At 49.5% G+C, this 22,104-nt stretch overlaps 1 protein-coding gene across 1 annotated transcript in view; it reads left to right on the forward strand.

Annotated features, from left to right (window-relative positions):
• KNL1 (kinetochore scaffold 1) overlaps positions 1–10,331 on the forward strand; it is a 201,129-nt gene extending 190,798 nt beyond the window's left edge. Inside the window, exons 24-26 of the mRNA XM_040332074.1 lie at positions 73–191; positions 8,004–8,126; positions 8,332–10,331. Of these exons, the coding sequence (XP_040188008.1) occupies positions 73–191; positions 8,004–8,126; positions 8,332–8,428 (339 nt within the window). The 3' untranslated portion in view covers positions 8,429–10,331. The remainder of the gene's footprint in view (positions 1–72; positions 192–8,003; positions 8,127–8,331) is intronic.
• Positions 10,332–22,104: the final 11,773 nt, after the last annotated feature.

Below are 22,104 nucleotides of genomic sequence, written 5' to 3' on the forward strand. Positions count from 1 at the left end.
GATCTTGATGTTTAACATGTAATGAATAAATAATTAAAACCCTTTGACTGAGCTCCAATTGGATTGTTGCAGCTTCTTTTTGACGTGTCACTTGTGGTGAGCAGATGTAAACTACTTGGAGAAGAGGTTGAATACCTAATGAAATGGGGTGCAAAATACAACATTGTGAGGACCGACGTGAAAAACAATGAGTAAGTGATATTTCTGAAATAGTATGGCATGCCAATAGTATGAAATAGTATGGCATGGTGTGTGCCTATACAAGAAGTTTAACAGTTATAAGCGGACAGTAAAGAAATGCACCATCACTGTAAATTATATTTAAAGTCCAACTGAGCCAGACAAGTGTGTGTGTGTGTGTGTGTGTGTTGTTTGTACAATTTCTTGGCAAAATGTTAAAAGAACTTTTAAACAATCAATCACTGACCTCTCTAGCTGTATGCACGTAACTCTCAAAGATCAGATTCTAATTCCAATTTCAATGACTTTTTAGCAGCTTTCTGCACCTGGTGCTTGGTTACATTAGAAGTAAAGAAAAAAACGATTTCTGTGCCTTTTAGGATGCATATACACAGGAAATGGGGTACAGATCCTACGAATTTCAGCGGCAAGAATCTGCAAATCCCTGTGACTGGAATGACAGGTGTGTTACAGCCGCGTAGTTCATACAATGCAATAACAGGCTGACAGCGATGTTTAGCTATCTGTGATGGTTCACATGGCCAAGTAATCACTGGCTGTGTGAACAGTCATGAATAGTTGCTGTCTGTGTCAACCTGTCATTGCATTGGAAGGGCTGAGCAGGCACGACTCTTCGCACAAGCCTATAAATCCAGTTGCAAATTCTTGGCCCTGGAATTCACAGGGTGTGCTCATTGGCCATGTAAAGAAACCTTATTCTAAACTTTGAAGATTCATTTTTCTACAATGACCTATAGCTAGTGGTGAATGAGGGCTTGTTTTAAAGTGCTTTGCCCATTTTTTACATAAACAGTAATAGGGATCACTTTAAAACCAAGTATGTTTGATAAAGTTAAAGTGTAACTAAAGACAAAACCCTGTCAGGTCTTTTATTACTATCTGTGCCCCATTATGGAGATTCATCTTCTTATGTTTATTGTTCTACCCAGAAGTGAAAGTAAAAGAAAATGACAAAATTTGGGTCATCGCCAGAACAGTAAGAGGGGAAATGTTCTGGAGGGATTGCCTCACACACTTCCTGTTTTACCTAATGAGATCTCCCAAATGTTGTGTTGTCCCTAGAACATTGACGTAGAGAAAATCGTCCATTAGGGACTCTAGTTCTGGTGGCAACCAGAGGCTTACTGACTTTGCAGGGATTTCCTGTTTTGGCTTTGGGACAAGAAGTGAGGGGAAATCTCCCCAATGGGAAACGGATGGTAAAAATAAAACTGACAGGGGTTAAGACCGTCCCCTGTATACAAAATAAAGAAAAACGATTTTGTCTTTAATACTACTTTAACATGAGATGTGCATTGTGCAGAAGATTCTGACTTGTCTGCCACAGACAGCTTGAAATCCAGGCCATTCAGCAGAAATCTGCCAAAATTCTAACTATTTGTAGCCCTATCATCATCCTCCAGTTTGGCAAAAGTAGATATTTCAACAGACCTTTGTAAAAGGAGACCGGTGAAAAATGGTCAGCCAGTGACCGTATCCAATCAGATGCAATTACTGTTGGGGTATTCTGACATCCCTGGTGTCCTCCATCCATGCTGTCATAGTTGGGATGTGTAGTTCAGCAACAGCTAGAGAGCCGTAGTTTGGAGATCCCTGGTCTAGGTCATAGTAAAAGCGCTTTACTTTCCTAATCCTCCACAGCCCTGGCAGACCGTATTCATTTCTCTTTCGTTCATAGACGGACACAGCATCCTTTGACCTTAGGGTTATGCTTCTTCCTACCAGGAGATTTAGGCAGAATTCTACAGCACTTAAGGTGTTAAAAACTTTCCTTCATGCCGCTCCTCCCAGGGGGCGTGGCTCCCCCAAGCATAACCCCCACTCTGCTTTAGCAGCCTCAGTTTTGTTTCTGCCTAACCGTCAGGAGAGTCAGGCTCTCTCTGGAGTCCTGGACTCTGGAGTTTTTTCTTGCAAATTTTTTTGCATTTTGCGAGTTTTTTCCTCGCTTTTTTATTTTATTTTTATTTTTGAATCCTGCGATTCTTCTATCAACAGCCGACTGGGTGACAGGCTGGGTCCTCGACCCTTGTAGTCCCCCCAGGTTCGGCCTTCGAGCGTGTGCCGGCCCTCAGCTCCGCTTTGGGACGTCCACGACAGGCCCCATTGCTCCAGGGGCGGCCGGGGAACTTCGGTTCTAGGGCACACATATGACCGGTCTCTATGGCCTTGTCACAGTGTGTCTGGCTGACAGCCATGCCGTTCGCGGACGTTGGTTCTGTCTGGGATACCTCCAGCCAGGTAGTCGCAGGACAGGTAAGTAGTGGCCCCTTACTCAGGTAAGTGGTCTGGCTGGAATGTTTTCCCTTGGGAGGTCGACTGAGGGTTTTCCCCTGCTTTCCTCTCTCCCTTATTCCTCTCCCTCCTTTCCCCTTTGGGTGACGGCTGTGCAGGGGGTTTTTTCCCTGGGGCTCATATTTTTTTTTTTTTTTTTTTTTTTTTCACTCGGGTATGGCTGGGGCTGTTCTGTGTCACTGCAGGGGACTGTGGTGGACATTCTGGGCATTTTTGTGTGTGCTGTGTGCTGTTTTGGTGTACTGTCATTTTTGGGTACACTGTCTTTTTAAAACTGCGCAACGGCGGCCATTTTGCCGGAGCCGCGCTTGTATTATTCGGCGGCCATTTTCTTGTGGCCGGCGCCATTTTCAGCACTAGTTCGGCCTCTAGTGGCCGTTTCGGCGGGGAAAAAAGACCGCGAATCATCTGAGGGGACAGACGCAGCGCTGCAGCTTCTCCTCAGCACACACTTGCCTTCACAGACCGCGCTGTACCAGGGGGTGGTGAGTCTCAGGGGGCCCCATACTGTGCTCTAGCGGCCGGGAGGTGACCTGTGGGGGACTTTTTTCCTGCCCTTGGCAGTAGGGGTGAAATGGCAACGGCAATATGGAGCCTGAATCAGGCCCCTCATTTCTTACAATGCCGGAATTAACCCTTAAGCGCCCCTCCCCCTGCCACATCTGTTGAATCGGTGTCGGCTGTCCTGGAGTCTTTTCTCACCAGGTTTGAAGCAGCCAGTGCTCGGTTGGGGGGTAAAAAAGCGCCCCCCCCCGGAGGCTGTTTCTGGGGATATCTCTGACGCAGAATCTGATGCTTCTGGTTCTGTCATGTCAGAGGATGCGGGCTTAACCCACATGGACAGCGAGGATGACTCTGCTGCGGAGTCTGCTGATAAGGAATTTGTTGGAGCTCTTATTACTGCGGTGCGTGAGGCTCTTCATTTAGAGGATTTGGCGGAGACACCAGCGGTGTCAGTCCTTTTGGATTCCGCAAACCACCGCGTACCGCTAAGGTATTCCCCTGTGTTCCTTATTTAGACAATATGTTGTATAAGGAATGGGATACACCGCAAAAGGCTTTTACGGTTCCTAAAAGCTTTGCTACCGTTACCCCCTGGAGGAGGACTTTTTTAAAAAAGTGGGTCACTCCTCCGTCGGTGGACCCTCCTGTGTCCAGACTGAGTAAGGCTACTACGTTGCCTGTGGAGGGGGCTCCTGCTTTCAAGGACCCCGCTAATAGGAGAGTGGAGGCCGTGGCCCGCTCCCTGTTCTCGGTGGTGGGTTCGGTGGTAAGGCCGGCTCTGGCCGGAGCCCTGGTAGCTCAGACGCTGACTGAAAGGGCGAAGCTCCTGCTGCAGGACCTGGAGGTCCAGGGGGCTTCCGAGTCCTCTAGGGACCTGGCTGAACAGTTGATTCAGGGTCAGAAGTTTCTCTGCGAGGCGGATATGGATTAGATTCCTTTGCTTTCCAGGGCTTCTGTCTACGCAGTGGTTCTGCGCCGCCTTATATGGCTGAAGTGCTGGTCGGCTGACCAGTACTCAAAAAAGGCCTTGGTAGATTTGCCCTTTAAGGGCGGACGGCTTTTGGGGGCATCCCTGGATGACATCATTAAGGATGCCACTGGAGGTAAGAGCACCTTGCTCCCTCAGTCGGGGAAGGGTAGGGAACCTCGCCGCACATGTTCCCGTTTGCACAAGCCACCAAAGGTATCTGCGCTTTGCGATCGGGGAGGACCACTATCAATTCGTGGCCCTCCCGTTCGGGCTGGCGTCGGCACCACGGGTGTTCACCAAGGTGCTCGCCCCGATCCTGGCCTTGCTACGGCAGCGAGGGATCGCTATCGTGGGATACCTGGACGACCTTCTCCTGAGAGCTTCTTCAGGCTCAGAGTTAGAGGAGGACGTGTCCATCACGTGTCGGACTCTGCAGGAGTTCGGCTGGTTTCTGAATCTCAGAAAATCAGTGTTGGTTCCGTCCCAGAGGCTGGAACCCCTGGGGCTGGTTTTGGATTCGGGGGAGACAAAAGTGTTCCTCCCATCGCAAAACCTGCTGACCCTGCAATCTGCAGTGAGACAGTTGTTGACCCAGAAGTGGTCATCTCTTCGCTTCTGCATGCGGGTTCTGGGTCTGATGGTGGCCTCCTTCGAGGCAGTTCTGTATGCCCAATCCACACCAGGGTACTACAGAAGGAGATTCTGTCACGATGGGACAGGGTCCCATCTTCTCTGGATCACCAGATTCGGTTGAGCCATCTGGCCAAGTCTTCCCTGGCATGGTGGCTGACGTCTCCGGTGCTTCGGTCCGGGAAGTCTTTTCTTCCGTGCCGCTGGACAGTGGTCACGACGGATGCCAGCCTCTTCGGCTGGGGGGGCGTCTGGGGCACCCAGTCAGCCCAGGGGCGCTGGACTCGGGAGGAGTCCCGCCTGCCGATCAATATCCTGGAGCTCCGAGCAATCAAGCTGTGCCTTGTCAGGTGGTCGCTGGAGCTACAGGGCCGTCCTGTCAGAATCCAGTCCGACAACGCCACGGCCGTGGCGTACATCAATCATCAGGGCGGCACAAGGAGCTCGGCCGCGGCGACGGAGGTCGCTCACATACTTCGGTGGGCCGAAAGGTCCGTTCCGGCCCTGTCGGCGGTATACATTCCGGGAGTTCTGAATTGGCAAGCCGACTCCCTAAGTCGCATGACTCTGGATCAAGGGGAGTGGTCTCTCCACCCGGAGGTGTTTCAGATCCTGTGCCAAAAATGGGGCACTCCAGACGTGGACCTTCTGGCGTCCCGTCTCAATCGGAAGGTACCACGGTTTGTGGCTAGGTCAAGGGACCCGTGGGCAGACGCGTCAGACGCGTTAGTGGCTCCCTGGGTCAATATCACCTGATTTACGCCTTCCCTCCTCTAAGGCTCCTACCCCGCCTGCTGCGCAGGGTGGAAGCCGAAGGTATTCCAACGATCCTGATCGCCCCGGATTGGCCGCGTCGCTCTTGGTACGCGGACCTGGTACGTCTGGTGACAGACGCCCCCTGGCGTCTGCCTCTGAGGGAAGATCTCCTGTCTCAGGGCCCGATCTTCCATCCTGCTTTACGGTCACTGGCTTTAACGGCGTGGCTATTGAAAACCAGGTACTGAAGGACCGGGGCCTGTCGGGCCCGGTAATCTCTACCATGCTGCGTGCACGGAAGTCCACTTCTCGAAAAATTTACCATCGTACATGGAAAGCATACATCTCTGTGTGAGGAGATGAAGTGGCACCCCCGTACTTACGTGGTGTCCCGGATCCTGCTGTTCCTACAGCGGGGAGTGGACCAGGCTCTTGCCTTGAGCACGATCAAGAGTCAGATTTCTGCTCAGGCTGTTTATTTTCAGCGTCCCTTGGCAGCGAATTCTTTGGTTCGCACGTTTGTGCAGGGGGTCCGGCATGTGGCCCCCCCGGTGCGCCCTCCGCTACCTTCTTGGGACTTGAACTTGGTCCTCTCGGCGCTTCAGCGTGCCCCCTTTGAGGACATTCGGGAGATCCCCTTGCTGACTTTGTCGCAGAAGGTGGTCTTTCTGGTAGCTATTACCTCTATCAGACGAGTGTCTGAACTGGCGGCCTTGTATTGCAAGGCCCCCTACTTGGTCATCCATCAGGATAAGGCGGTGCTGCGCCCGCAGCCCTCTTTTCTTCCGAAGGTCGTTTCGGCCTTTCACATTAACGAGGACATTGTTGTTCCATCATTATGTCCTCAGCCGAAGAACCCGAAGGAGGCCTCTTTACATTCTCTGGATGTGGTTCGGGCCCTTCGAGTTTACTTGTCGGCGACAGCTCCGTTCCGGAAGTCGGACTCGCTGTTCGTGTCTGTGTCCGGTCCCAGTAAGGGCCTGGCAGTCTCGTCGGCCACCATTTCCAGGTGGATCCGACAGGTTGTGCTTCAGGCCTACGCCCTGAAGGGGCGGGCGCCTCCCTTTCGGGTCATGGCGCATTCGACCAGGGCGATCGGGGCCTCCTGGGCTTCCGACACCAAGCCTCTGTGTTACAGGTGTGTAAGGCAGCGACCTGGTCGTCGTTCCACACTTTTTCAAAGTTTTATAAGGTGGATGTGAGTGCATCTTCTGATGCCTCCTTCGGCCGCAGGGTGTTACAGGTTGGAGTTCCTCCGTTGAGTAACTCCGGTTTTGTTTGGGGTGTAACCTGTTTTTGCTGTGTTATTTTCCCACCCCTCGAATTTTTTTGACACTGCTTGGGGACGTCCCTAAGGTCAAAGGATGCTGTGTCCGTCTATGAACGAAAGAGAAAAAAGGATTTTTGTACTCACCGTAAAATCCATTTCTCTGAGTTCATAGACGGACACAGCACCCACCCCTCCTTTGTTTGTACTGCTTGTTACGAACTGAGGCTGCTAAAGCAGAGTGGGGGTTATGCCTGGGGGAGCCACGCCCCCTGGGAGGAGCGGCATGAAGGAAAGTTTTTAACACCTTAAGTGCTGTAGAATTCTGCCTAAATCTCCTGGTAGGAAGAAGCATAACCCTAAGGTCAAAGGATGCTGTGTCCGTCTATGAACTCAGAGAAATGGATTTTACGGTGAGTACAAAAATCCTTTTTTATCAGTAAAGATTCCTAGTGTTCCAGTTTATTGTTAATATTTGGCATAATTTTATAATGAGGATAACAAACAATTGTTTTACTATGAAAAAAAAATGATCTCTTAACCACTTAAGACCCGGACCATTATGCAGGTTAAGGACCTTGCCCCTTTTTGCGATTCGGCACTGCGTCTCTTTAACTGACAATTGCGCGGTCGTGCGATGTGGCTTTCAGACGTCCTTTTTTTCCCACAAATAGAGCTTTCTTTTGGTGGTATTTCGTGACTGCGACATTATGGCGCACACATCGGACAATTTTGACACATTTTTTTGGACCATTGTAATTTTCACAGCAAAAAGTGCTAAAAAAAATGCACTGATTAAACTGTGAAAATGACAATGCAGTGAAGGAGTTAACCACTAGGGGGCGCTGTAGGGGTTAAGTGTGACCGCATGTGTGTTTCTAACTGTAGGGGGGATGGGCTGGACGTGTGACATCAGTGATCGTCGTCCCCTATATCAGGGAACAGACTATCACTGACATTGCCACAGTGAAGACCGGGGAAGGTGTGTTTACACACACCTCTCCCAGTTCAGCTCCTGTGACCGATCGCGGGACACCGGCGGCGATCGGGTCCGGTCACAGAGCTTCAGACCGGGTCGCGAGCGCGCGCCAGCGACCCACAGCTGGGCTCTTAAAGGGGACGTATATATACGTCCCTGTGCCATTCTGCCGACGTATATCGTCGTGTGGCGGTCCTTAAGTGGTTAATAATAAAAAAAAAAATGAGATGGTATGTTTGTAATCCTCATACTAGATGTATGTCAGGTTGTGGTTTTGTTTCCAAACTTGTTTATTCCTGTAAGTGGCAATCCCCATCACCCTTTTGCAGTGGTGAACCAAACATACAGGTTATACATCCCCACATATGGGTTTATTTTTTTTATTTATTTTTGGTTTCTTTTAGAGTGAAGCTTCTGTTTTCAAGTACTGCAGCTTTTACAAAGTTTGAACTGGGCATACAGATTTCAGCGATGTATCCAACAGATCCGCTGTCCTTTACAGTACTAAATCGCATTGGGAACATGGAGTAAGTACATTTTTAATTGACGTGTTCATAATGTTTGGAAAACATGAGCTGGAAATTATAAAATTTTGCAAGGTGTAGCAGCAGAACTAACCTGTCACTTCAGACATGTAGGTAATAAATCATACCTGAATGCACTTTAAACTGTAAACATCTGCTTTGTTGCCTCCAGTATTGGTACTTTAGTGTCGTATGTTTTCCTTTGCAGATACAGCAGAGTAGCTGCAGCGATTTCCAAGGTTCCTTTGGGTCTGTGGCTTCTGAAGAGATCTGTGAAAAGCATCCATGAACATCTCCTGGTTTAAATCCCAAATGCATGCTAATATGATGCTAAATCTCCTAAAACACAGAGACTTGCTCAGAAATGGAGCCAGCAACATTGACTCTCTCCTACATCCAGAATTTTGAGATGAAACAGAATCTTGAACAAACTGATATGTAATTCTGTTGTCTTAAGTGTGTTTAAAATTGGTCTATATTGTATAAGTACATTCAGATTGCAAATTGTTTGATACAGTAAATCAGTTGGCCAGCATTGTTCCATACTTTACCTTATTTGTCTTATCCAGTTTTCTACATTTGAAGAAAACTTTACTGAAATATATGGGATGCCATTGCGGACGGCTGAAAATGCTGTTTGACATGTTGGGAATATACAGTTGTGATATGGTTTGTTGACCCTTATCTGGATTTCGGCATGAAGTTGCATAATAGGAAAGTATTTTATTTGGTAAACCGTGCACACATTTTACATTGCCATAATCTTTTATTGCTTTTAAAACCTTTAAGCAATAAAGGTAAATAATAATAACTGCCGGTATTGAAAGTTGCTGAAACTAAACATAATCTATAGCTGGTGATTGGACCTGTTCAGCCTTTTGGTTTGTTTTCAGGTTATTCATGTATACTAAACCATTTCATTGCACATGTTAATAATTTTGGGACGTCTTGCTTTTGATCAGATGGGGTTGAGGTCCAGTCATTCCAAAATATGGATTTTTGTCTGAACTATATTTGTTTACATACTAGCTTATTTTTTTGTTTTGGATTACAGATGCTATTGTCTTTCTTGATTAAGCTTGGAATTCACTGGTTGCTCAATGATTTTATCATTGACGTTGGTGTTTAATGTTTTACTGCCAAAAGTTAATTTGTGTACTTTACCAAAATACTCAACTTTTGCTCATAAAGCTTTGCTCAATGGTCTTCAGAAAGTTTGTGTGGGGGAGGGCTGTAGTGCCATTCTAAGTGATATCATGATCCTGAGTATGCAAGGGGGTCTTGCAAATACACACTACTGCACAGATCCAAAAAGGTTGCGACTTCTCTCCATCCTGCATGGGGGTTTAATTACAGCCTTAATGGGGGGCACGATATGTAAACCTTGGCTTTTTAGTGCAATGTATGCTATGTCAAGGCATACCCACACATCCTGGCATTTTATCCTACCAAAACTCTGTTGAGGACAGGTAGTGGAGTATAGTAGCAGTATATAGGAGTATTATAGCAGTGTATGTGGTGTGTATGTGTTAGTAAAATGAGCCTGTCTGTTAGGACAGGTCACATTTATTCATAAATGCAAATGGTGTATAAGGTCCCATTCACATCATGCGACTTGGACATAAAGGTAGCATTGCAGTGATTCTGCCCACGGTTCAGCAGTCACAACCAAATGGGTGTTTAAGAATTTGCCCTAAGGTTGTCGCAAAAAGAAAAACGAGCAAGAGCTCCTTGTGGGCGACAACGCACATAGGGCAGCCTATTAAAGTAAATGTGGGACATATGGAATTGCGTTAAAATTGCACAACAAAAATTCCAAGTGGGAACCTTCATTCCCGCTTGGCAATTTGTGAACAGGGCCTTAAGGGTTCACAAGCTTTCTCGTGTGTGTGTGTGTGTGTGTGTGTGTGTGTGTGTATATATATATATATAAATTTATAGAGTACAGATATAAATATTCATACCCATTGTAAATATTTGCAATTTTGTAACCTTAGCATTTACTTTGAATATATTTATGTTGTTTTTAAATGTATGTATGTTGTCTTTAAATTATATTTAATGCCAGAGCATTGTTTTAATGAATAAAATGGAGAAATAAATTATCTTTTGCATTGTTTAAACATCACATTAAATGATCACATTGAAACCATTTTTTTTTTCAACAATATTTTGCAAATAAAGGTTAAAATCGCTCAGTTTAACATGTATAATGGTTTGTATGTTATATTTATTATGGTGAAGACTTTTTGAAAATGTAATTCTATAGTAAATATGGAGATAGATTATATATATATATATATATATATACATATATATATATATAATCTATCTATTATACACACAAATATTTTGTATTATCGTTTTGGGCCACCATTAAAGTTTTAGGCTGCTTTTTCACATGTGTACCAATCTTTTCTTTGCTTCTTTTTTTATTTTATTTTTGCAATTGCATTTGCCCACTGAGAAAGAAATGATCAGTCTATCATTTTAATGGTAGGTCTAGTTTTAACAGTGAGAGACAGAATAACAAAAAATCCAGAAAAACATTTAAAAAAAGTTATACATTTATTTGCATTTCAACCAACCGGTATTTGACCCCTTCGCAAAACATGACTTGGTACCTGGTGGCAAAACCCTTGTTGGCAATCAGAGGTCAGACATTTCTTGTAGTTTGCCACCAGGTATGCACACATCTCAGGAGGGATTTTGTCCCACTCCTCTTTGACTCTCCAAGTCATTAAGGTTACGGGGCTGACTTTTGGTAACTTGAACCTCCACATATTTTCTATGGGATTAAGGTTTGGATTAATGTGCTTCTTCTTGAGCCATACCTTTGTTGCCTTGGCTGTGTGTTTTGGTTCATTGTCATGCTAGATTACCCATCCACAAACCTTTTTTTTCAATGCCCTGGCTGAGGGAAGGAAGTTCTTGCACAAGATTTGATGGTACATGGCCTTGTCTATCCTCCCTTTTGATGCAGTGAAGTTGTCCTGCCCCCTTAGTAGCAAAACACCCACAAAGCAGGTTTCCAGCTCCTTGTTTGACAATAGGGAATAGTGTTCTTGGTCTAAGGTAGCATTTCTCCTCCTCCAAACATGGCACAACACTTTCACCCAGTACTCTAAGTTATTCAGATGTTCATTATGAAACTTGACAGGCCCGTACATGTGCTTTGAGTGGGGGGACCTTGCAGGCGCTGCAGGATTTCAGTCCTTCATGGCATAGTGCATTATGTTTTCTTGGTGACCATGGTATCAGCTGCCTTGAGATCATGGACAAGATTCTCTTGTGTAGTTCTGGGCTGATTCCTCACCGTTCTCATGATCATTGAAACTCCACGAGGTGAGATCTTGCATGGAGCCCCAGACTGGGAGAGATTTTTAGTTAATTTGTGTTACTTTCATTTGCGAATAATCTGACCAACTGTTGTTGCCCTCTCACCAAACTTCTTAGTGATCGTCTTGTAGCCCATTTCAGCCGTGTGTCGGTCTATAATCTTGTCTGACATCCTTGGACAGCTATTTGGTCTTGGCCATGGTGGAGAGATTGGAATCTGATGGCTTCTGTGGACAGGTGTCCTTTTATACAGGTAACAAGCTGAGATTAGGAGCATTCCCTTTAGACGAGTGCTCCTAATCTCAGCTTGTTGCCTGTATAGAAGACACCTGGGAGCCAGAAATCTTGCTGATAGGGGATCAAATACTAATTTCACTCATTTAAAATGCAAATCAAGTTATAACTATTTTGTAATGTGTTTTTCTGGATATTTTTGTTCTGTCCCTCACTGGTAAAATAAACATACCATTAAAATTATAGACTGAGCATTTCTTTGTCAGTGGGCAAGCGTTACAAAATTACAGGATTAAATGTCTCTTTCCCTCACTGTATTTGCACATACATCTAAACCAGGGGTCCGCCAAGGTCTTTTAACCAGCCCTTCAGGCACTGGAACCCCCATAACATGTGGTCCGCCCGGAGAGATTTATTCTCCGGACCCCACCCCATAGTGGGAAACAAGACCAAGCTCGGGCACTGTCTGGGGGGGGTAGGGGGTGAAGACGCAGAGAGCCCGTTCCAGCACAGGAAAACTTCACAAGGATCCTCCTCGTGGGTGCCTGTTGATGGTGGTAAGTCCCCCGATGCTCCTCTCTAATCCCTGTGCACTGGTGAGGCTGGCTGTTCTGCTTGGCACTGGTGAGGCTGCATTGATCTGGCCCCCAACAGTCTGAGGGACAGTGAATTGTCCCCTTGTTTAAAAAGTTCTAAACAATTAGTGGAGTGAATTCTCCACCCCTTGTTCAAATGGACCAAGTTGACTCTTTTTCAACCCCATTTTCAACAAACCGCTTATGCTGTGCAGTCGTTAAGGTGTTTTTTTTTTTGTTTTTTTTAATCTGTAAATGGACGCTGTATTTTAACTGCTTACCCACTCAGAGCTACTGTGAGTAGTGCACTTCTGGTTTGGTGGCGCGCATGCACATGCCCACAGCTGACCACGATGTGGTTGGATACGCAACTGGTTTGGCAGCAGATTTCAGCTGATGAGACCGGCTGAAAACTGCTGATCGACTGTGTACAATCGTAGCAAAGAGTTGTGTATTTGCAAACACGTTGAATTTGGTGTATAGAACAGCGATGTCGCTGTTTCTTCCCTTTGACAACCAGGGAGAAAGAACTGCCAAAAAACGCTTGTTAGGCACACAGTTAACCCCTTGCCAGCCAGTGTCATTGGTACAGAATTATCACTGTATTGGTGTCACTAGTGATGTCTGTGTCGGTTAGTGACCCTCCCAACCAGTGCGTAAAGCTGCGTAAATTACAGTGTGTGTGTGTGTGTGTGTGTGTGTGTGTGTATGTATATATACCATAGTTTGTAGACTCTATAGCAGTGATGGCGAACCTTGGCACACCAGATGTTTTGGAACTACATTTCCCATGATGCTTGAAGACTTTCCTCATGGGGAGGAGGTGGTTGACGGTTTGTTAGGCAAGAGGGCACAAGCCACAATAGAGGGACCTAGGGTTTTACTCCTTGGCTCTTGTCCAACTGCTCCCTTGTGCAACCTAGCCGGGCAGAGCAGTCTCTCCATCAGCTGGTACTAGCCTGTTGCAGGATTAAACAACCATTTCCTTGTTGCACTGTCTGCTCCAGTGTAAGGTGCCATAGCCAACTTGCCCTTCCTTTCATCACTGCACATGCTTGGACTCCCACAAACAAGCAGGTGCATGTGCGATATATCCTAGATTGTTCACATGCGTGGCCAGCATAGCCCCTCACAATGAGCACAGCACAGGGATAGTGGGAGCCCCTCATAATGAGCACAGAAGGGGCACAGCCCCAGGAGGAAGTCAGCACAGGGATGATGGGAGTTCCTCATGAGTTCGACGACTGCCATATTGAGAAAGGTATTGTAGCCCGGGCTGACCCGTTAGTTTGTATTTCCTAATTTGTGTCCGAAATTCTATTTGGATTGAATACGAATTTTCGTCGAAGGTTCGTTAACTTTTCATAACAATTACGAACATTCTTTATGATGAATAAGCAAACCCAGGAAGTCAGCACATGGATGGTGGGAGCCCCTAATAATAAACGAACATTCAACAAAAATTCGTATTCAATCCAATGGCAGTCATCGACTCATTATGTGGGGCTCCCACCATCCCTGTGCTGTTGACTTCCTCCTGGGGCTGTACCCCTGCTGTGCTCATGAGGGGCTCCCACCATCCCTGTGCTGACTTCCTCCTGGGGCTGTACCCCTGCTGTGCTCATTATGAGGGGCTCCCACCATCCCTCTGCTGTGCTGACTTCCTGGGTTTTTAACTTCATAACAATAATAAAACGATATTAACGAACATTCTTCTTTTGTCTAAATCTGAATCTCCCATCGACTACCAGTACCAGTTTCCCACTCCCATATTAAAAAAGGTAATTTTCCCAACCCTCACTCAGCAGCAGAAGAAAACAAAATTTCGTAAAATTAGGAAGCATAGCAATTCGGATTTCGGAAGCTTCCGAATGTACGTATTTTTGGAAATTCGTACCCAAACGAACCGCACATGTCTAGTTTCTAGCAGGGATTCATAAGAGGCTCCTGTGGGGGTTCCCACAAGAGCCTCCGCACATTCCCTCTGTTGCAGAAGTTTAAAATCCTCATTGTCATTTGTGCGGGCTGGCTTAATGGCAGATATACATTCCCCCCTAGGCACAGCCTTAAAGGCATCCCATACCACTGGGGGATCTGCCAAATCAGCATTAAAGGACCAATATGACTTTATTGATTCCTCCAGCTGGGCAGAAATCTGTTCATGGTGCAAAGAGCTGGTTAAGAGCCGCCAACCCCCCCTCTTCGCCCCTGTTGAAAAACTCAGGGTAAGAGAAAGAGGATTGTCTGTCATGAATGGTAAGATAAGACTATTGCCAAAGGACAGAACTATCCTGGCCGAGGATCTGTGGGCCGTTGATATATGAGAGAAGCATCTATCTGCTGGATGCTTCCAACGCCATAGCTCTGACAATCCGGCCACAGAGGCCCAGCCTATCAAATCTGAGGAACTCAATCTATTTGGATTGAAGGAGTCCAAAACCACATCTAGGACAGCATTGAAATCGCCCATCAGAACCATAGAAAGGAGTGCATATTGTGCCAGCTGAACCAGTAAATCATACAGCAATTGTACCTTTGAAGCAGGAGGCAGGTATATATTAACCAGCAATATTTTACGATGACATATTTCCAGAACCACTGCTACATATCGACTCCCCTGTATCAGAGACCCCCTGTGGATTGTGCAGGGGATGGTTTTACTAATTAGTATGGAAACCCCTCTAGCAGCGTTAGAATAAGTAGAGTGGAAGGCTCTTTGAATCCATGACCTATGTAGAGCTAAAATATTGCTACCATCCAGGTGAGTCTCCTGAAGGAAAATGACATGCGGCTTGGTCTGTTTCTAGTATTGGAATATTGAGGCTCATTTAAACTTGTGGTTGAGGCCCCTACCATTCCAAGACAAAAATTTTACTTTATCTGCCATGACTATCACCTCTGGTAAATGTATCCCAGCAGTGTCAACACGTCCCTATCTTTATCAATGTTATTAGAAATAGCATTAGCATTCCCTAGGAAAAAAGTGCAAAAAATTAAGACATTTTGGTGAGCTGTGACATTCTGCTATTAGACCAGAAACAGAACCAAACAACTAATAAAAAAAACTGCAGTATGCAGCTTATGCCGCGTACACACGGTCGTTTTTTGTGAGGGGGAAAAAACGTAATTTTTCAAAACTTCATTTAAAATAACCATGTGTGGGGAAAACGTTGGTTTATGTCTTCTGAAAAACAACATAAAAAATTCGAACATGCTTTAATTTTTTATGTCGTTTTTTGTGTCATAAAAATGACCGTGTGTGGGCTAAAACGACGTTTAAAACTACGTTTTTAAACCCGCGCATGCTCAGAAGCAAGTTATGACGCGAGCTTGAATGGAACAGAGTGCCGCCGTACGTGCTGAACGTAACCGCGCTTTGCTAGAGCATTTTGAAAAAACGATGGTGTGTAGGCAACGTCGTTTTTTTTAAATTAAGTTTGAAAAACGTCGTTTTTTTTTCATGAGAAAAAACCATGTTTTTTTTACAAGACAAAAAACGACCGTGTGTACGTGGCATTAGTCCCAAAACCAAACAAAAAAATTGTGGTAAGCTCCAGTTGCGGCAATCGAAGGTTCGGCAGTTCTGTTGGTGATTCTGCAGATCCTCTGAGCGCTCCTTGCGGGAGCAGCGTGGAGCAATAGGAAAATAGGCGCAAGTAGGAACAATAATAAAATACAAAGCAAAGTAGGGGGAATGGCTTCCTCCAGTGGCATGCCGTGATACATTTCTTATGGTCAAAAATGAATGCCATCAGCAATAAAAACCCAGGAGAATGTCATTCTGGTTGTATCTTCCAGCCAAAGTGATCACCCATACTCGCCCTCAGCCACCGCACATACTAGAATATTGCAAGGGAGTGAAGTTAGCTGTAGATATCTAGTGGCCTGAGGAGGTAGTCCCAAAGTAAGAGCTGTGCTAGCAAGGCTATGAAGTGAAAGATAATGGATTGGTTAACAGGGCACAGCAGGTGTAGCAGAGATCATAAGCATCACAGCATGTATACCAGGACAGTGAAAGTGAGCAAGCATCAACACATTAAAGCTCTATCCAACCATTCACTTGCCTCCACTTGATTCTCAAAGAACTTCATGACCCCTCTGTATTGAACACGAAGCTTGCTTGGGTAGAGCATACTATATTGAATCTCCTTTTCTCTTAAGCGCTTGCGGACATCATTGAAAGAGCAACGTTTTTGCTGGGTTGCAGCCAAGAAGTCTGGGAACAGCATCACACAGGCATTCTCATGGCTCAATACTTGATGTTTCCTGGATTTGGCTAAAATCATGTCCTGGTCCCTGAAGTTCAGGAATTCTGACCAGGAAGGGCCAGGGGTCTAACACCAGTGGGGACCCTGTGAGCTCTTTCTACAACATAGATGGGGGCAGGTCCTGCAATGAAAGTGGCTGCTTGAATTATAGCTCTGCAAACGGGACAGGTTTGTCCCCCTCGGCTCCCTCCCGCAGCCCCATCACCTGTATATTATTCCTCTGCTGCCTGTCTTCAGCGTCGTCTGCCCTGTGCTGTAGGCATCTCACCAGGTCTCTAAACTCCAACAGGTGGGCTCCAGGAGTGTGCGAGGTGTCCTCCACGTAAGAGATTATTACCTCCACAGTGGTGAGCTGACCCCATAATTTATCCAGGTCGTGGCTAATCAGGGTACATTCTGATGAGAGGTGATCAATGCATCCCATTAGGATCGGCCTGGTACTCGCATCTGGATCCACAGCTAGCACCGGGTCCTCTGCTGACTCTATTTCTCTTTCGTTCATAGACGGACACAGCATCCTTTGACCTTAGGGTTATGCTTCTTCCTACCAGGAGATTTAGGCAGAATTCTACAGCACTTAAGGTGTTAAAAACTTTCCTTCATGCCGCTCCTCCCAGGGGGCGTGGCTCCCCCAGGCATAACCCCCACTCTGCTTCAGCAGCCTCAGTTTGTTTCTGCCTAACCGTCAGGAGAGTCAGGCTCTCTCTGGAGTCCTGGACTCTGGAGTTTTTTCTTGCAAAATTTTTTTGCTTTTTGCGAGTTTTTTCCTCGCTTTTTTATTTTATTTTGAATCCTGCGATTCTTCTATCAACAGCCGACTGGGTGACAGGCTGGGTCCTCGACCCTTGTAGTCCCCCCAGGTTCGGCCTTCGAGCGTGTGCCGGCCCTCAGCTCCGCTTTGGGACGTCCACGACAGGCCCCATTGCTCCAGGGGCGGCCGGGGAACTTCGGTTCTAGGGTACACATATGACCGGTCTCTATGGCCTTGTCACAGTGTGTCTGGCTGACAACCATGCCGTTCGCGGACGTTGGTTCTGTCTGGGATACCTCCAGCCGGGTAGTCGCAGGACAGGTAAGTAGTGGCCCCTTACTCAGGTAAGTGGTCTGGCTGGAATGTTTTCCCTTGGGAGGTCGACTGAGGGTTTTTCCCTGCTTTCCTCTCTCCCTTATTCCTCTCCCTCCTTCCCCCTTTGGGTGACGGCTGTGCAGGGGTTTTTTTTCTCTGGGGCTCATTTTTTTTTTTTTTCACTCGTGGTATGGCTGGGGCTGTTCTGTGTCACTGCAGGGGACTGTGGTGGACATTCTGGGCATTTTTGTGTGTGCTGTGTGCTGTTTTGGTGTACTGTCATTTTTGGGTACACTGTTAGGGTGACCACGTGTCCCGGTTTGCCCGGGATCGTCCCGTAATATACATTTTTGTCCCGTGTCCCGGGAGCCTTCAAACCGGGACAATAGAGAGTCCCGGAATCAACTGCCTGCCACACTCACTGCTGCTGCTGTCGCTGTAATTAAATGATTCTAAATCACTGGTTGCTAGGGAAGCCCCGCTTGGCTTGTAGCAACCAGTGACGTCACCGACCGTGTCCCGCTCTCTCTGCGGCTCCGACTCCACCCCCACCTCCTCCTCCTCCAACGGCCAGCCGCGGTTCTTGCTGCAGAGAGAGCAGCAGCATCGTTACAGGGCAGGCAGAGACAGTGAGTCACTCACCGTCACCTACCAGTACCGCGGCACAGACCAAGACCTCCTCCTCCTCCCCTCCAGGCCTCGGTTGCTCAGCTGGACTCGATCCGCCGTCCGTCCTGAGTCCCGACCTCCCGCGAGTCCCGACTTCCGCTGCGCCGCGCCGGCCATCCTTGGAGCAGGGGCAGAAAAGGTAGGTGCAGGGGAGGGGGGGGGGGGGTTGACCATGCAATGGGGGGAGATATTATACAGTCCAGATTACAATTTGCAGGGGCAGCAGAGGTGACAGTGAGAGAGGGGGGGGGGGTTGCATGGTGCACCCCCCTTTTCTCTGTCACCTTTGCTGCCCCTGTAAATTGTAATGTGGACTGTATAATCTCTCTCTACCCAGTCCTCTGTCACCCAGTCACTCTGTCCCTCTGTCACCCAGTCACTCTGTCCCTCTGTCACCCAGTCCCTCCGTCACCCAGCTCTCCGTCACCCAGTCCCTCCGTCACCCAGCTCTCCGTCACCCAGTCCCTCCGTCACCCAGCTCTCCGTCACCCAGCTCTCCGTCACCCAGTCCCTCTGTCACCCAGTCACTCTGTCACCCAGTCACTCTGTCACCCAGTCACTCTGTCCCTCCGTCACCCAGTCCCTCTGTCACCCAGTCCCTCTGTCACCCAGTCACTCTGTCACCCAGTCACTCTGTCACCCAGTCACTCTGTCACTCTGTCACCCAGTCACTCTGTCCCTCCGTCACCCAGTCCCTCCGTCACCCAGTCCCTCTGTCACCCAGTCCCTCTGTCACCCAGTCCCTCTGTCACCCAGTCACTCTGTCCCTCCGTCACCCAGTCCCTCCGTCACCCAGCTCTCCGTCACCCAGTCCCTCTGTCACCCAGTCCCTCTGTCACCCAGTCCCTCTGTCACCCAGTCCCTCTGTCCCTCTGTCACCCAGTCCCTCTGTCACCCAGTCACTCTGTCACCCAGTCCCTCTGTCACCCAGTCCCTCTGTCACCCAGTCACTCTGTCACCCAGTCACTCTGTCCCTCCGTCACCCAGTCCCTCCGTCACCCAGTCCCTCCGTCACCCAGTCCCTCTGTCACCCAGTCACTCTGTCACCCAGTCCCTCTGTCACCCAGTCACTCTGTCACCCAGTCCTCTGTCACCCAGTCACTCTGTCACCCAGTCCCTCTGTCACCCAGTCCCTCTGTCACCCAGTCCCTCTGTCACCCAGTCACTCTGTCCCTCTGTCACCCAGTCACTCTGTCACCCAGTCACTCTGTCCCTCTGTCACCCAGTCCCTCCGTCACCCAGCTCTCCGTCACCCAGCTCTCCGTCACCCAGCTCTCCGTCACCCAGTCCCTCTTTCACCCAGTCACTCTGTCACCCAGTCACTCTGTCACCCAGTCACTCTGTCACCCAGTCCCTCTGTCACCCAGTTCCTCTGTCACCCAGTCCCTCTGTCACCCAGTCCCTCTGTCACCCAGTCACTCTGTCACCCAGTCCCTCTGTCACCCAGCTCTCCGTCACCCAGCTCTCCGTCACCCAGCTCTCCGTCACCCAGCTCTCCGTCACCCAGTCACTCTGTCACCCAGCCCTCTGTCACCCAGCTCTCCGTCACCCAGCTCTCCGTCACCCAGCCCTCCGTCACCCAGCTCTCCGTCACCCAGCTCTCCGTCACCCAGCTCTCCGTCACCCAGCTCTCCGTCACCCAGCCCCCCGTCACCCAGCCCCCCGTCACCCAGCCCCCTGTCACCCATCCCCCTGTCACCCAGCTCTCCGTCACCCAGTCCTCCGTCACCCAATCCCCTGTCACCCAGTCCCTCTGTCACCATGTCCCCTGTCCCCCAGTCCCTCTGTCACCCAGCCCTCTGTCACCCAGCCCTCTGTCACCCAGTCCTCTGTCACCCAGCCCTCTGTCACCCAGCCCTCTGTCACCCTGTCACCCAGCCCTCTGTCACCCAGCCCTCTGTCACCCTGTCACCCAGCCCTCTGTCACCCAGCCCTCTGTCACCCTGTCACCCAGCGCTCTGTCACCCAGCCCTCTGTCACCCTGTCACCCAGCCCTCTGTCACCCAGCCCTCTGTCACCCAGCCCTCTGTCACCCAGCCCTCTGTCCCCTGTCACCCTGTCACCCAGTCCCCTGTCACCCAGCTCTCTGTCATCCAGTCCCCTGTCACCCTGTCCCTCTGTCACCCAGTCACTCTGTCACCCAGTCACTCTGTCACCCAGTCCCTCTGTCACCCAGTCCCTCTGTCACCCAGTCCCTCTGTCACCCAGTCCCTCTGTCACCCAGTCCTCCGTCACCCAGTCCCTCTGTCCCCCAGTCCCTCTGTCACCCAGCCCTCTGTCACCCAGCCCTCTGTCACCCAGCCCTCTGTCACCCAGCCCTCTGTCACCCAGTCCTCTGTCACCCAGCCCTCTGTCACCCAGCCCTCTGTCACCCAGCCCTCTGTCACCCAGCCCTCTGTCACCCTGTCACCCAGCCCTCTGTCACCCAGCCCTCTGTCACCCTGTCACCCAGCCCTCTGTCACCCAGCCCTCTGTCACCCTGTCACCCAGCCCTCTGTCACCCAGCCCTCTGTCACCCTGTCACCCAGCCCTCTGTCACCCAGCCCTCTGTCACCCAGCCCTCTGTCACCCAGCCCTCCAGTCCCCTGTCACCCTGTCACCCTGTCCCCTGTCACCCTGTCCCCTGTCACCCTGTCCCCTGTCACCCTGTCACCCAGTCCCCTGTCACCCAGTCCCCTGTCACCCAGTCCCCTGTCACCCTGTCCCTCTGTCACCCAGTCACTCTGTCACCCAGTCCCTCTGTCACCCAGTCCCTCTGTCACCCAGTCCCTCTGTCACCCAGTCCCTCTGTCACCCAGTCACTCTGTCACCCAGTCCCTCTGTCACCCAGTCACTCTGTCACCCAGTCACTCTGTCACCCAGTCACTCTGTCACCCAGTCACTCTGTCCCTCCGTCACTCTGTCCCTCCGTCACTCTGTCCCTCCGTCACCCAGTCCCTCTGTCACCCAGTCCCTCTGTCACCCAGTCACTCTGTCACCCAGTCCCTCTGTCACCCAGTCCCTCTGTCACCCAGTCCCTCTGTCACCCAGTCCCTCTGTCACCCAGTCCCTCTGTCACCCAGCTCTCCGTCACCCAGCTCTCCGTCACCCAGCTCTCCGTCACCCAGCTCTCCGTCACCCAGCTCTCCGTCACCCAGCTCTCCGTCACCCAGCTCTCCGTCACCCAGCTCTCCGTCACCCAGCTCTCCGTCACCCAGCTCTCCGTCACCCAGCTCTCCGTCACCCAGCTCTCCGTCACCCAGTCACTCTGTCACCCAGCCCTCTGTCACCCAGCTCTCCGTCACCCAGCCCTCCGTCACCCAGCTCTCCGTCACCCAGCTCTCCGTCACCCAGCTCTCCGTCACCCAGCTCTCCGTCACTCAGCTCTCCGTCACCCAGCCCTCCGTCACCCAGGCCCCTGTCACCCAGCTCTCCGTCACCCAGTCCTCCGTCACCCAATCCCCTGTCACCCAGTCCCTCTGTCACCCAGCCCTCTGTCACCCTGTCCCCTGTCCCCCAGTCCCTCTGTCCCCCAGTCCCTCTGTCAACCAGCCCTCTGTCACCCAGCCCTCTGTCACCCAGCCCTCTGTCACCCTGTCCCCTGTCACCCTGTCACCCAGTCCCCTGTCACCCAGTCCCCTGTCACCCTGTCCCTCTGTCACCCAGTCACTCTGTCACCCAGTCCCTCTGTCACCCAGTCCCTCTGTCACCCAGTCCCTCTGTCACCCAGTCCCTCTGTCACCCAGTCCCTCTGTCACCCAGTCACTCTGTCACCCAGTCCCTCTGTCACCCAGTCACTCTGTCCCTCCGTCACTCTGTCCCTCCGTCACCCAGTCCCTCCGTCACCCAGT

The sequence above is a fragment of the Rana temporaria genome, chromosome 13 (genome assembly GCF_905171775.1).
Source record: "Rana temporaria chromosome 13, aRanTem1.1, whole genome shotgun sequence".
NCBI lineage: Eukaryota > Metazoa > Chordata > Amphibia > Anura > Ranidae > Rana > Rana temporaria.